The following is a 14,095-nucleotide window of genomic DNA, read 5'->3' as shown; positions in this document are numbered from 1 at the left end:
AATGAAAAACAGAAAAAAATACATCATGACTTTTCTAACAACCCAATACAATAGAATTGTTGTTGCTATAAAGAGGGTGACTTTAAACAAGCCACATAATTTGACTTTAAAATTCTATTTTCAGACTTACATTTCAGTTAGAAATTTACCAAATTCTCTAAGATTACACTAAGACCCTAGCCACTCAGCTTGAGCAATACTCAGTAAATCTGATAGTTTTGTTGTATTTTCATGTTCCTTATTTCAAAGCTTATCACTTGCTCTTGATACACTGCTGATTAGGATAAATGATCTGATTTAGTAAATTAAAAAAAAATCACAAATCACTAAGATAGTTTGCACCCATAGTAATATGTTAGTTACTAAGCAGAATGCCGACATGGGTGGGTGGTCAAAGGTTCAAAATCAGTTTGGAGAAAGGACATTGGACATGACTGGTTTCCAGAACAAGTTGGTGGAATAAGTAGAATAAAAAAAATCGTTCTTTCCCCTTTGGCTTTAATTCTAGAAGGCAATAAGGCCATTTTGATAATTGGGAAATTGAGTCAACTTAGGGCAAAAATATAAACATCAATAAACACAAGTAGATTCTCTGAAATGTTATGGGGTTTGGAAACTAGTTACTAGTCGGATGGTAAATGTGGTTTCCTCAGAGCTTTACACCTGGAAGGAGAGTAATAAGACTAAAAGTGTACCTGACTACTTCGACTCAAATTTAGTTTCATTTAGTTTTTTTTTTTTTTTCCTTTTGGAATACTTCAATGAAATTTTAACTGGTCTATTGTGAACTGAACTTTTGAAAGTCTTCATTACAAGGAGAAACAAAAGGTCTGAAATACGTTTGAACCAAATGAAATGATTTTTGTATGTCAGAAGTGGTTGCCTCTCAGCAATTCCATATGATTCATCCTAAGACGACAGCCTAGGGCCCAATGTTTCTGCTTAAAGAGAAATTTCCTCTACGCAGTATCAGCTTCCTGCCGGCCCTTTCTTTCACGTTTACTCGTAATGTACCCCGTGTGCCCACACATTATTGAAATCCAGCAGCACTGAATCTTGGTTTTGTGACAGTTTATGGTTCATTTCTTGGTTTAGTTTTCCTATGTCTATAAATACACTATTCCTTGATTTAAAAAAAAAATGCCAAAGCCAGTATTTACCAGAAAAGAATTCACTCTGTATTCAGGTTAGCTGTTTTGGGAAATGTTTAGCTACAGGCGTGTAGGTTAGCTAAAACCTTTCATCACCCGAGCTTTCTCCCTAACCACATCTAGAATGACTAGACTGCTCCCTCACCCAGAAGCTGCGTTCTCGAGTACAGAGCTACTTGGAAAAGCACTTGACTGCTGGCAGAGAAATCTCCCAGGGAAGTGTTAGTTTCGATGCAGAATCTGTAGCTTATACCCAACATCTCTCAACAAGGATTAGATCACCTACAGTCTTAAGTTAGCCACTTACAGACCTGGTCCTGACGCTGTGCCAGCCAGCAATACAAAGATGTTGGCGCCCTTCAGCAAAGCCTGTGCCCTCGTGCACAAGCGCACTCTGGTTTCTGAGGCCATTTCCACTCAAATATTTCAACTGGGTTTGGAAGGTAAGAGAACATGTAATGTGAAATTTTGAAAATACCAGTTTGTGGTTTAGGATCTCTAGGGTGCAGAAAGAACTAGGAAAGTGAAATAGTTTAGAAATTAAGAGGAATCCAGAGTCAAATGAAAAAAAGGTTAACAATATTTAAAAATAGGAACAGGTCAGGCAATTATTTTAACTGCTGTGAAGGGAGCTAAATCATTTGAATGCTTAGAGAAATTCAGTGATTAGCATCAGAAGATATCAATAGTATTTATTTCAAGACCTCATGATTCTGCTAGCATTTTCTTAAACGGGTCAGCAAACAGCGGCTCGCGAGCCACATGCGACTCTTTGGGTGCGTTCTGTCTCAAAAGTTTGCCAACCCCTGGAAGAGCCAATCCTGTCCCTCACAACAATTTAAAATTTGTTTGAGAGCCATAAATATATTTTTACATAATCACCATTATGTGAATAATATCCTTCAAAAATTTTATAAATGAAACTATGTTTTATTTTCATTTTCATTTTCTATTTTACTTCAGAGCCTGCAGCTCGCGAGCCGCAGTTTGCTGACCCCTGGCGGCTCTTCCATCTCAAAAGTTTGCCCACCTGTTTTTAAACCATCTATTACTTCATCTTACCCTTCTTGATTCTACTAACCTTTACTTTTAACCCCCAGCTGGTGGCCCCTCTATCGCCTCACTGTGGGAGATGACTCTTCCAAAGGCAGAGCTTCAGTGTGTGATCACCTCGAATGCCCTTTAGGGCTGTCCCTCAAGGTCACCTAGCCTTCACCTTTTGCTAGTGTGCAGTGGGCCAGCGCTTGATGTTGGTGACTATTATGACCCACTTTCAAAGCATTTTCCCAGGTTCCAGGAAATACAGGTTTCATATGGCTCACAGGTTAACCAGCCCCGTATAATCCCCTTCATCCTCTCAGAGCCCTCCTAAGCCCTGTAATGTTCCCCAAAGCCGCTGTCCCAACTTCCTGCACTTGCTGACTCCCCTGACCTGCTCACACCCATAGATGTATCTCTTTAGGCAGCCACCCCCACATTGCAAACCCCAAAACGCATTCCATCTAGCCTTCGGGATTCATATCTTGCTTCTGGTAAGCCCTCTCATCTCATGGATAGGATTCCTTCCCAGCTCTAAAATCAGCCCCCCACCACCTTACTCCCTTCTGACTCAGAACTGCACTCATCTCCCTTACATGGGGATGCGACAGTTGGACTTTGCTCAGTCCTTTACATGTCCTAGTGTTTTTGAAGATGCCCCAGACCACCTGCCTCTCATCAGCTGAAAGTGCCCATGAAAAATGAAGCTTGTCTAAACGTAGTGTAGAATCCTGGACTGTGTCCTGGAACAAAGAACAGTAGAGGAAAATCTGGTGAAGTCTGGAGTTAATAGTAACGTACCAATGTTGACTTGCTAGTTTTGCAAATATACTATGACTATGTTAACACTAGGAAAAAAATGGGTAAGGAAGGGGTATACTCGGGTCAGCAAACTGCGGCTCGCGAGCCACGTGTGGCTCTTTGGGTACGTACATGTGGCTCTCAAGTAAAATTGAAAATGAAAATAAAACTATCGCAGTTTCGTTTATAAAATTTTTAAAGGATATTAGTCACATAATGGTGATTTCATTTGTTTTATAGTTCTCGCAGAACTTCGAGGGACAGGGTTGGCTCTTCCATCTCAAAAGTTTGCCGGCCCCTGGGTATATAGGAATTCTGAATTATTCTTGCAACTTTTCTGTAAACGTAAAGAAATAAAAAGAAAAGAAAATAGCATGCAGCAGCAGTTTCTTGGACCCCAGACCTACTGAATCTCACTTCCTGGAGCTGAAGCCTAGGAATCTACATTAACAGCCCCAGATGATTCTTACTCAGACTCAAATTTGAATATCTAGTCTTTTCATTCCTTTTCCAGTCCATGCCTGAACAGCTGCTTCCTCCATGCTTTATTTACCTTAAACTTACCTTAGCCTGATTTAATCTTTTAGGTGCTCTGAACCCAAAGAAACAAGTACTATTATTATCCCCCTTTCACAGATGAAAAAACTGAAGTACTAACAGGTTAAGTAACGCAGACAGGATCACACAGCCCTTAAATGGTGGAGCGGGGATCTGAATCCCTCGTCAGTCTAGAGCCCAAGTCTATGCTCATAAAACCACTGCATCGCAATCATGTTTCCACCTGTGACAAACTAAAAGAGCTCTGTAATTAAATAACTAAAAGAACCATTGTTACCAACAGTACTCTGGGCCCACCTATTTCTCCAGCCTTCTAAGTGCTGTTCAACAGTCCCTTTGCTCCAGCTTGTGAGCTGGCCCTTTGCTCCCTTTCCCACTAAAGGCAAATGAGCCATGAGAAAGCACTGGGAATATGTGCCCACTAGAGTCCGGTGCAGGTAAGGTACAGCCACTCTTCCGCCAGGATCCAGCTCACCTAGCGTAGTGTCTATTCTCCCAATTGCCCTAATTTAGGAAGCAATTCTAATCATGTTCCTAGCACTCACTTTGACAATGAATTACATAGTCTCACATTGTAATTCACCTATTATTGGGTTTGTCTTATCTCCCCCAAACAACATTGTAAGCTACTAATTACTGATCTTCTCCCACATACTCATGCCTCAGAGCACTGCTGGAGAACACGCATCCCAGGCATTCGCATGATGTCATGGCTGGTAGACTGGTTGCTAATCTGCATTTTGCCAGGAGGCAACGCTGACAATAGTATCTCAGGCTTACTAACCCTCTGTCCAGATATCAGGGAGGTGGCCAACTCTAAATCAATTTAGAGCCTATCTGGACTCCCTGACTTGTACTTACAGCTTAATATCAAGTTGTGGATTTAACTGGTGAATGATAAACAGTTTTGAGAGTGCCTACTCCCCAACTAGACACCCAGGACAACAGCACCAACATCTATTCAGATAGGTTCGGTACAGAGTATAGATGGAGGGTTGGTAAAACAGAACACCGTCTCAGGCTGTGTCTCTGTTCTCATGTGTATTTCCCTTCATTTCTTCAAGTGAATCATGAAAACAGTAACAGGATCAGCAGAAGAAACCTATGAAGTCTATTCAAGTAAAACAAGTGTTCATTTCATCTGTTTCTGATGATTGGAATTTGCTTGATTTTCTTATTAATAAAAACATCACAATTTACATTAAGTACATTACATAAGTCTGATTATGAAGTTAGAATCCACATATCTCCAGATACTCTCAGAAGGCAGTGTCTCCATAAAAGCATGAGGAGAAAAAGACGTGTACAACATCTTTTTATTTTCTTTACCTTGCTTTAATGCACTTTAAAATTTATCTACATGAATTGGGAACAAAGAAACAAAAATAGACATTTCTTTGTTTTTCATAAATAACTACTCTCCATATTTGATAAAAATTTCAAACCATCATTTCACCTCCCACAAATATAATACATACAAAATTTTTCTGAAATAATAAGGTCAGCAAATTAAGGACCATGAGACTAACCATAACCACATACACAGCTGTTCTACTGACTTCCAGGAACAAAACAAACTTCTCAAGATGCTCTGGGTTTCCATTTGTTAGTGCTATAGATTCAGAATTATAATCATCTGCCAGTAATAATTTATAGATTCAAGTTGATTGTCTACAAATAAAATAACCGCTGGCTCAGATGTGTGAGTTCTGGGTTTGACATGACAGTGAAGATACTGCATGGGATAGGCACTATACACATGTGGAAATCATACAAAGTTCTGAATGCCCTGGGTTCAAACTACTGACTCGGCAAGTGCCTCATTTGGCTCAGTAATCAATTCACCTGCACCAAACCCGTATCAAGTCACTAAATTTCATATATATATATATATATATATATAGGTATATATATATAAAATATATATATTATGTATATACACATCCACAACACAAACATACTATACATAGTTTGTAACAACATGAAGTAATATTGTCTTAAAATGATATACTACAGACAGTATCCTGGCTGAAATAAATCCTGTAATTGTCATCAAGCTGCAGGAAGCTTTGTGAGTTCTGAGTCAGGTTACTTAGGGACTTACATCCTGCCTACCCCTCACCCTGCTTTCATGTCTTGGTAGCTTTTTCCTTCAGAACCACCCTCCCCAGTTCAGGCATACTTCGTTCCCAGGATCACTTGATTGGACTTGGGAGACCAGAAAGGGCCTGCAGAGGGAGCAGGGCCATTCTCAGCCACTGTCCCTCACACCAGCCTAGATTTGTGATGTGCTCTGTCCTGTATGTCACAGTTGATGTTAGAGAGCTGTTATTCAAAGCTTTGTCCCTCCGACCCCCCTTGGTCTTTCTGTAGAGCACAAAAGCGAATGAAGCCTCTTTAGCAGGGGTAGCAGTTCATTAAAATATACAACTACATTTCCTAGCTCTGGGGGTCCCATTCTGTACTAGAGAGTGCAGGTCACAGATGCTGCTATTAAGGTTTGGTGTGGGATCCATGAGGTTTGCTCCTGGCAGCCGGTGTCAGAATTAGTGCAGCCCTGGCCCAGGAGGAAACAGCATAATGAATACCAACTTGGAAACAGTGCTGTCGGCACATTATTTAAAGCCTGTACATGAGCACGGTTACAGACAACACACACACACACACACACACACACACACACACACACACACACTGGTCATGTGAAAAATATGACAAAGGTTTGCAAGGATAAACCAATAAGGCACCAAGAAAAATTATTTTCAGTCAATTTAGACAACTTCAAAATGTGAAGAGGCAAATCATATAAATTAAAAAGTCTTCCTAAGGTCATGTCAGCTGATTCACTGAGAAGTCACATTACTTAGCCAACCTTCTAAACACTCACCCCCTAATCTATGAAGTAAGACATTGCTTAAAATCGAACTGTGAAAGGAACAGTCTGGAGGCTGCACCCGTGAGACTAAACTGAGCCCTGAATGCTCTCCAGCTTCACAAAGCTGGCTGTGAAAAAGTTGCTAAATCACCCCACAACCTTTAATTTTATAATTGTTTTCATGTGTATGTATTGTTTGCATAATAAAAGTGCAAATCAGGGGGGAACCAGTGTGTGGGGATGGAAATAGGGGGTGACCATAAATAGGCGTAGCTTCTCTCCCCTGGGTAGGGGGCGGGGTGGTGAATATTAGTAAGACCAGGGAAGCAGGTGGACTTTATCTTTGAGGGAAAGGAGAGGGAGAGCAGGGGTGAGAACACAGACTGAAAACAAAGCCAGCTCTAAAAGGAGACCCCAAAAACCATCACTTATATTGCCTCTCCTTGGCGTGGTAAACTTGAACTGTCTTATTTTTTAAAGTAAACTGGTTGTTCTTTGTAGCTTTCACATGTTGCCAAAAATGAAAAATTAATGTTTTTTTAATGAAGACTTAAGTCACTTTCATCCACTCATCCCACGACTTTTAGATATACTGTACCATTTCTAGATTCCTCCACCCAGAAAAAGACGGAAGGGGGACAAATCCATATCAGGCACAATTACTGAAGGCAGCAGAACAATCTAGGTACATTCTGGGAAGACGTACTGAGTGAGGGGAAAGGTCAAGGTGATCTAAAGACCCTCATTTGAAAAACAGAAGATTTGGCCCTCAGACAGGGGAACTATCTCAAGGTTCTAAGCAGCAGCTTCTGAATAAGCAGGGGAATCAGATGTGCCAAGAGTTCTCTAGGCCATGTGTGCTAGGTTTTGTCGACTCCACTGAAGTTTCAATTCTGATTCAGAGGATGAGTGTTAAGAGCAGTACATTTTTATAACTGTGAACAGCTTCTGAGAGTCCTTAAAACTATAATACCAAGCTTCTCCCCACTGCAGTGTTTAAATTCACTATGGGAACTGTGTGTGCATTTGTTTACTTAATATCCACAAAGTAAAAACTGACCTGGGCTTAAATCTTAACTTTTCCACTTTGGTATAAATGAAGCACAAATGCCTAGACATTTTCCTAGGGAGGCATTCTCAAATTTTAATTGCTTTTCCCATTTTGGCTTTCTGAATTTAGTCCCCACTCAACACTGGTCATTGGTATTTTTGCTGGCCATAGCACTGTCACCCCCTTCCCCAGTAATGGCCTCACACTCTTCATGAATGAATGGTTAAACAGATTAGGAAAGCAAACACAATTTTCTAATAGTAAAGAAATGTGTGTGTGTGTGTGTGTGTGTGTGTGTTTCTCAATATATAAGCTTTCATATATAAATGAAGGAATAGTTAAGCAGATTAGGAAAGCAAACAGAATTTTCTAACAGCGAAGTGTGTGTGTGTGCTCATCAATATATAAGCTTCCTCAGAAAAAGGAAAAGAAAAATATACTGAGATGGGGGTGGGGGAAACAGCTTTCCTCCTGCTATAGCCGTTAACTGATCCATATTTGATCCATATTTTAAAAGTTTATGCAAGTGTGTTACAGGTCTCATTTATGTTTTCCGAGACTGCAAGGAGCAATGTCTTGCTGCTTTTGGAATATCTGGCTGTACACTAGTCCAAAGTCCAGGGACATTTATTTTCTCTCCTGGCTGCCAATGTTTGTTCACAGGTAGCCAGCCTTCCTCCCCCAGTTCAAGCACCTCATTCAAGGGTGGGTGTGGTTTCTAATCACAGCTCTCCAGGAGAGGAGGAATAAGAAAAGCAAAAAGACTGTTTAACATGATAAAGGAGGTGGGATGGGGGGTGGAGCGGGTAAATGTTGGAAATTTACTTAATTACTGGAGTTATATCCATTTTAGTCCTGCAATCTACAAAGCAGCCCTCTTTAGCAACTATCACTAAGTACTTCCAGAAGAAAGGAGTGGTTTTACTTTTACCAAAATTATAACACAAGTTGTTTTGTAAAAAATAAAAAATAAAAAAAACCGGGATCACTGAAGCCTATTTAGTACCACCCACGCCTCTGGCACAGAGCTGCCATCTTATCTAGAATTCAAGCTTAGCCAATTTCCATCCCTTAGGTCCTCACTACTCCGAACATCTATACCGGGCACTACGCTAACTCGAACGTATTCAAAATGCTGGCGCTGTTAAGAATGAGGGTGATTACAAGTACCACAGAAAAGAAAGCAACGCTTGCTAAATAAAGCTAGAAGGAACACAAAATCGCTCACCACTCCCTAACCTTGTCCCTGTGGGGAGGTCCTACCCACATTATGCTCCCCCTCCCCGGTATGACTTGGAGTTCCCCCTCACTTAGGACTAGAAGCAGTGGAAGGAGAGACAAACTGAAAAAACACAGCTGTCAACTTCCCAGTCACAGCAATCCAAACTTTCACTGTTCACATTTTTTTTTAAAGACACAAGTATAGGAAATATATTTTCCAATTCAGAACACAGTTCAAAGAAACCTGAACCACGTGGAACTTCATTATAATGCCAACCTTAGGATTGTAAAGCCCCCAAAAGCAAAGGTAAATTGTGTTGCCAAAATGCAACAAAGTTAAAAATTACGAAAAAGACATATAAATTAAAAAAACAGGGTTCCCCTAAAGGCAGCAAGAAACACAAAACAATACACGTGAGCTGAGCCCCTTTGAGAAGGGGCCTTTTCCCCTCTCTCCAAGTTGCCCCAGGAGGGGGCATCAGCACCATGAAGGTAAACGGAAGTGACCTTGGCAAGGCTACCAAACAAAACCACCCCCCTCCCTCACTCCCGGGGCCTCCTACACGTGCGACAGGGACACCTGCTTGTGGTAGGTAGCTGCGGCAGGGCCCGGCGGCCCAGTCCTGCCCGTGAGCGCTGCGCTCGCCTCGGCATAGTCCCCAGCGGCCGTGGCGCCGCCGCTCTTGTGGCCCCGTCGCCGGCGGCAGCAGCAGCGGCTAGTGAAGCGCCGCCAGGACTCCACAGTCTTGCCGGACCAAATCCAGACGCCCGACGTGATGCCCACCACGAGGCACATGAAGTACTTGAGCATGAGGACCCAGTACTCGGGCTTGGCGCGGGGCTGGCCGGCGTCGGAGCCCGGGCACGCGCAGGTGAGCGCAGCCTCCCAGCTCTCCCGGTAGTGCTGCTCGTACAGGTAGCAGGCCACCACGATGCTGGCCGGTACCGTGTAGAGCAGCGTGAAGACGCCGATGCGGATCATGAGTTTCTCCAGCTTGTCTGTCTTGGTGCCGCCCTGCTTGATGACGCTGCGGATGCGGAACAGCGACACGAAGCCCGCCAGGAGGAAGAGCGTGCCCACCAGCAGGTAGAGCACCAGAGGGCCCAGCACGAAGCCGCGCAGGGAGTTTAGGTTCTGGTTGCCCACGTAGCAGATGCCAGCCACCGGGTCCCCATCCACGGAGCTCAGTGCCAGAGCAGTGATTGACTTGACGCTGGGGATGAGCCACGCGGCCAAGTGGAAGTACTGGGCATAGCCCGCGATGGCCTCGTTGCCCCACTTCATGCCGGCTGCCAAGAACCAGGTGAGCGACAGGATGACCCACCAGATGGAGCTGGCCATGCCGAAGAAGTAGACCAGCAGGAAGACAACAGTGCACAGCGCTGGGCCTGTCGTCTCGTAGTGAATGTGGCTGTGCTCGCGGCTGCAGGCGACGCTGGCATGGCCCACGACCAGGCGCACCAGGAAGCCCAGCGACACGCACAAGTAGCAGGCTGAAAGGAAGATGATGGGGCGCTCAGGGTAGCGGAAGCGTTCCATGTCTATGAGGAAGGTGGCCACGGTGGTGGAGGTGGAGATGAAGCACAACACAGACCACAGGCCAATCCAAAAGGTGGCGAACGTGCGCTCGTCGGGGCTGAACGAGGGCTGGTAGCAGGGAACCGCGCAGTTGGGTACCTGGCCCGTCCGCACCTTGTTGTAGAGCGGGTGCGACTCTTTCAGGATGGGCACGAAGGGTTCACGGCACTTGCACACCGATGGGCCCCCGGTGGCGCACTCGCCCCCCGAGGCCGGCGCTCCTGCAGGGTTTGGGAGGGTGGGCTTGGCGGGGAAGGGCCTTGGGGGCGCCGTGGTGGCCTCGCTGCGGTTGTAATCCATGCACAAGACCTCAGCGTCGCGGCCCAGGACAGGGAGGCGGTCGCAGCTCATGCGCTCGGGCCAGGCAAAGCCGTACTGGCGCATGAGCGGGGAGCAGCCGGCCTTGGCGCGCTCGCACACTGAGCGGCAGGGGGGCAGGGGCTTGTGATAGTCGGGTAGGCAGATGGGCGTGTACATAGAGCACAGGAAGAAGCGCAGGTCCGGAGAGCAGTGGATCTCCACCAGCGGCCAGAACTGGTGCACCTCCAGGCCCGCCTCGTCCTGCGTGTCGTGGTTGAACTGGTTGGGCATGTGCGTCAGGTTGTAGCCGATGCCGCGGCACATGGGTACCGTGATTTCCTGGCACACCGGGGCCTTGGAGGCGGCCGCCGCCCGGCCTACCAGCTGCGCCAGGAGTAGCAGCAGCAGCGAGGGCGGCGCGGTCGGGTCAGGCCGAGCCATAGCCCCCTCCCTCCCCTCGCCTCCCGCAGCCCGCGCGGGGCCAAAGCAGGCAGCGGGGAACCGGGCCGGGGCTTCCCTCTCCGCCGACTTGTGTGTGGTGCCGGGGCTGGCAACCTGTTGGTTTCTTTTTCTCTTCCAGAAATCCGCCCAAAGATAAACTGTTTCGGGAAGGCGCTGCCTCCCTTCGCAGGCAGCGCTCAGCTCTTTGCCGGATAGGACTGAGGAGGGGCTGCTAGGGCTCCGATTCCAGGGAAAGTACTCTTTAAACAAGAAGCTGGGGGAGAAGAAAAATTGTAACCACTCCCAATCAGAGGGGCGTCAACAGCTTAGCCCCCGCAAGCGGTCTCCAAATTTGTAGATTAACTTCTCTCCCCTCCACCTCCTGAAACCAAATTACTGACTCCCCACCCCCGCCTCCCTTTCCGTTGGGCCCTCCAGGCTGGACCCAGGGGTCAGAGAGCTCAGCCTCCCCCCGACCCCCATAAAAGGGCAGAGCCAGAGGGGAGAAGGGAAGGCGCGGGCTCTCACCTCCGCGGATCCCGAGAGAAGCAGATAGTCCGCAGCCAGCCTGGGTCCTCTGTCCCTGGGACACTGCTCAGAAACGCAACTCAGAGCCAAGCTGGCACCGGGAAAGTTTGGCGATAGACTGGGTATCCAAGGCGGCGGCACATGGCAGCAGGTGGGGGCGTCTCAGAGAGGGGGTCGCCCCCTGAGCGCAGTCGCCGCACGCGGGTCACTCTCCCTCTCCTCCTCCGAGCCCCCCCGCATGATACGGGCGGGGCAGGGCAGCGGCAGGCCGTGCGTTGCACCAGGGTCCGGGAGCCGGACGAAGGGCGAGCGCGCCTGCAGCACCTAGGCGAGAGGAAGGCGGTGTGCGGCGGCAGAGGGACTCCGCCGCCTCACAGCATGGTGAACAGCCGGCGCTGGCCCCGCGGGGACTGCATGGTGCGCGCCCGCCGCCGCTCGCCTCCTCCCCTGCAGGGGGCTCCTCGCTCCAGCGGACTCCTGGGGGCTGTGGTGGCGCTCCTGGGACGCGCTTGGCTCGGCTCCTCCCCCGCGCACTCGCAACCCTTTCGCCCACCTCTGTCTGGCACTGAACGGCGCTCGGCGGCAGCGGTGGCGACGGCGGCAGAGTCACGGCCGCTGGCTGACTGGCCTCTCCTGCCCCGCCTGGTCACCTGCTTCTAAAGCCCGCCGGGAGGCCCCGCCCAGACCCCGCCCCCTCGCGCTGGGGCTCGGTTGGTGGGACGCCCCGCTACGCCCTCCGCACGTCCCCGCCCACTGCCCCGCGAGCTTGGCCTCTCCTCCCTGCGCCCTCCGGCCCCGCCCGGAGCGGGCAGCCGAGGAATGCGGGCCAATCGTTGACCAAGAAGTGACAGGGGCGGAGCGAATGCTAATCACGCCTTCTTGAGACCTGGGGCGGGAAACCCTAGCTAGAAGTCCCAAAGAGTTCCCTGCTGGAGCCCACGGGTGCGGGGCTCACTTTCCTGTAATGTTCTAGCTTATGAACCTTTTCTCTTAGGGTCGCTACCAGTTCTCTCTGCAGCTAAGAATCCTTACAGAGTCCAGCGCTTGTTTAAAAGAACTGCTCAAAGAACCATCCTTAACCGTGGCACCTGTCTGTCCTCTGTGCTGTCCTCATTCACACCAGGTGAGCTCACGTCGAGAGAAGAGCGAGTGCTTACAGAGCCCCTACTGTGTGCGGGACAGAGCGTTAGTCGTTTACATTTTTAATACAAGATCTCAAATCCTTGTAACAGTTCCGTTTCAAGAAACTGGTTTAGAAACTTGAGCAGGGTAACCGAGCTAACAATAGTTCTCCAAAGAAACCGCAGCCCAGACAATCTTGTCCCCTTGCAGTATTCGGAGCGCCTGGCACATAGTAGGCGCTCAAATGGCAAACCTGGGATTCGATTCCAGGTAGTTGGGCCGCTGCGTCCACACTTTTAACCACTCCCACCATATACAACAGGTATCTCCCAGGCTTTCACCTTTACTTTTGCATTTCGTAACAAAATCTTATGGTTGTGACAAGAAAGATTTTCTTTCTCTTTGGAAGACTCGAAAGATGTTAGTCCTTTATCAGTCGAGATTTAAAATCCCAGGCAGTTCCCAGTAGAGAGAAGCGACGCTGGCTCCCAGCTCTGTAATGGACAGGGCGCGGGACCCCCTGGGGGCTGCTGGCAGCTTAGCCGCCCACCCGCACGCAGCCGGGGGCGCGGTCGCGCAGGGAGCAGCCGCCGCCGCGGGAAGACCGGCTCGGCACCTCGACTGCAGGGACACACAGTGGCGATCTCCAGATGGGTTTTTATGCTGCAGATTTTCAATGTCCTAAAAATGCCTCTTTTCTACGTGTTCTAATTAAGTTGGAAGACTGAGGTATTTAGCATACTTGAAATTCATTCACACGCTTTACAAAATGGGTTTGAATTGTTTCCCGCTTCTCCATCTCTTCCTTCTGGGAAGGAGATGAAAAAGGCTGGAGGCTCCAGGGGACCTGAAGGACTCAGGACTGGACTAAAGGGGTGAGATAGGCCGCGGTTGTTCTTGTGTTCTAGGTCCCATCTGTACAGATCGGGAAGCTAAATGGCAAATCGCCCCGTCCTTTCCCTTTAATCAAAAAGGCTTTGTGGGAAAACGAAGAATATGTGTATTAAATCCCAGCCTCAGAATTAAAAGTTGAAATAAATATCAATAGCATCACAAAAATCAAAACTACAAATATATTTTAAAATTACATTACATCTTTCATTCCCCGGACTTCTACAGGTGTTCATATTTTATCTCTTTTGTTTTTTGGAACTACTTGGCGCTCTGGGTCGGCAAACTTCCCAGGGTTGACAGTAGTGGGAGTTGAAAAGCCATGGAATAGCAGTCCAAAAGAAAGGGAAACCCTCAGTGGAAAGTATGTGCAGACTGTGAACATGCCCGGGGAGAGCTGTCTCATTCTGTGCCCTTTATACAACATGTATATTACTGGGGATGGACAAGTGTTGTCTAATAATAAAAATTATTTGAAGTTGGAGAATGTTAATCACGCCTGCTGGAATTTAGCCAGAATACTTGTGTTATTTCACTTG

The 14,095-nt window shown here is 47.4% G+C and overlaps 1 protein-coding gene across 1 annotated transcript; it reads right to left on the bottom strand.

The window, feature by feature from the left end:
* Positions 1 to 5,455: 5,455 nt before the first annotated feature.
* Positions 5,456 to 11,634, bottom strand: FZD5 (frizzled class receptor 5). Its single transcript, XM_019652921.1, has 2 exons — positions 11,544 to 11,634; positions 5,456 to 11,289 (listed from the first exon to the last, which is right to left on the bottom strand). Exon 2 carries the CDS (start codon positions 11,013 to 11,015, stop codon positions 9,255 to 9,257), a length of 1,761 nt encoding a protein of 586 aa, XP_019508466.1. The 5' UTR covers positions 11,016 to 11,289; positions 11,544 to 11,634; the 3' UTR covers positions 5,456 to 9,254.
* Positions 11,635 to 14,095: the final 2,461 nt, after the last annotated feature.

Source organism: Hipposideros armiger, unplaced genomic scaffold (assembly GCF_001890085.2).
Source record: "Hipposideros armiger isolate ML-2016 unplaced genomic scaffold, ASM189008v1 scaffold_190, whole genome shotgun sequence".
Classification (NCBI taxonomy): domain Eukaryota; kingdom Metazoa; phylum Chordata; class Mammalia; order Chiroptera; family Hipposideridae; genus Hipposideros; species Hipposideros armiger.
Note: the sequence above shows the minus strand (reverse complement) of the source record. Positions and strands in the feature narration are given on the sequence as shown.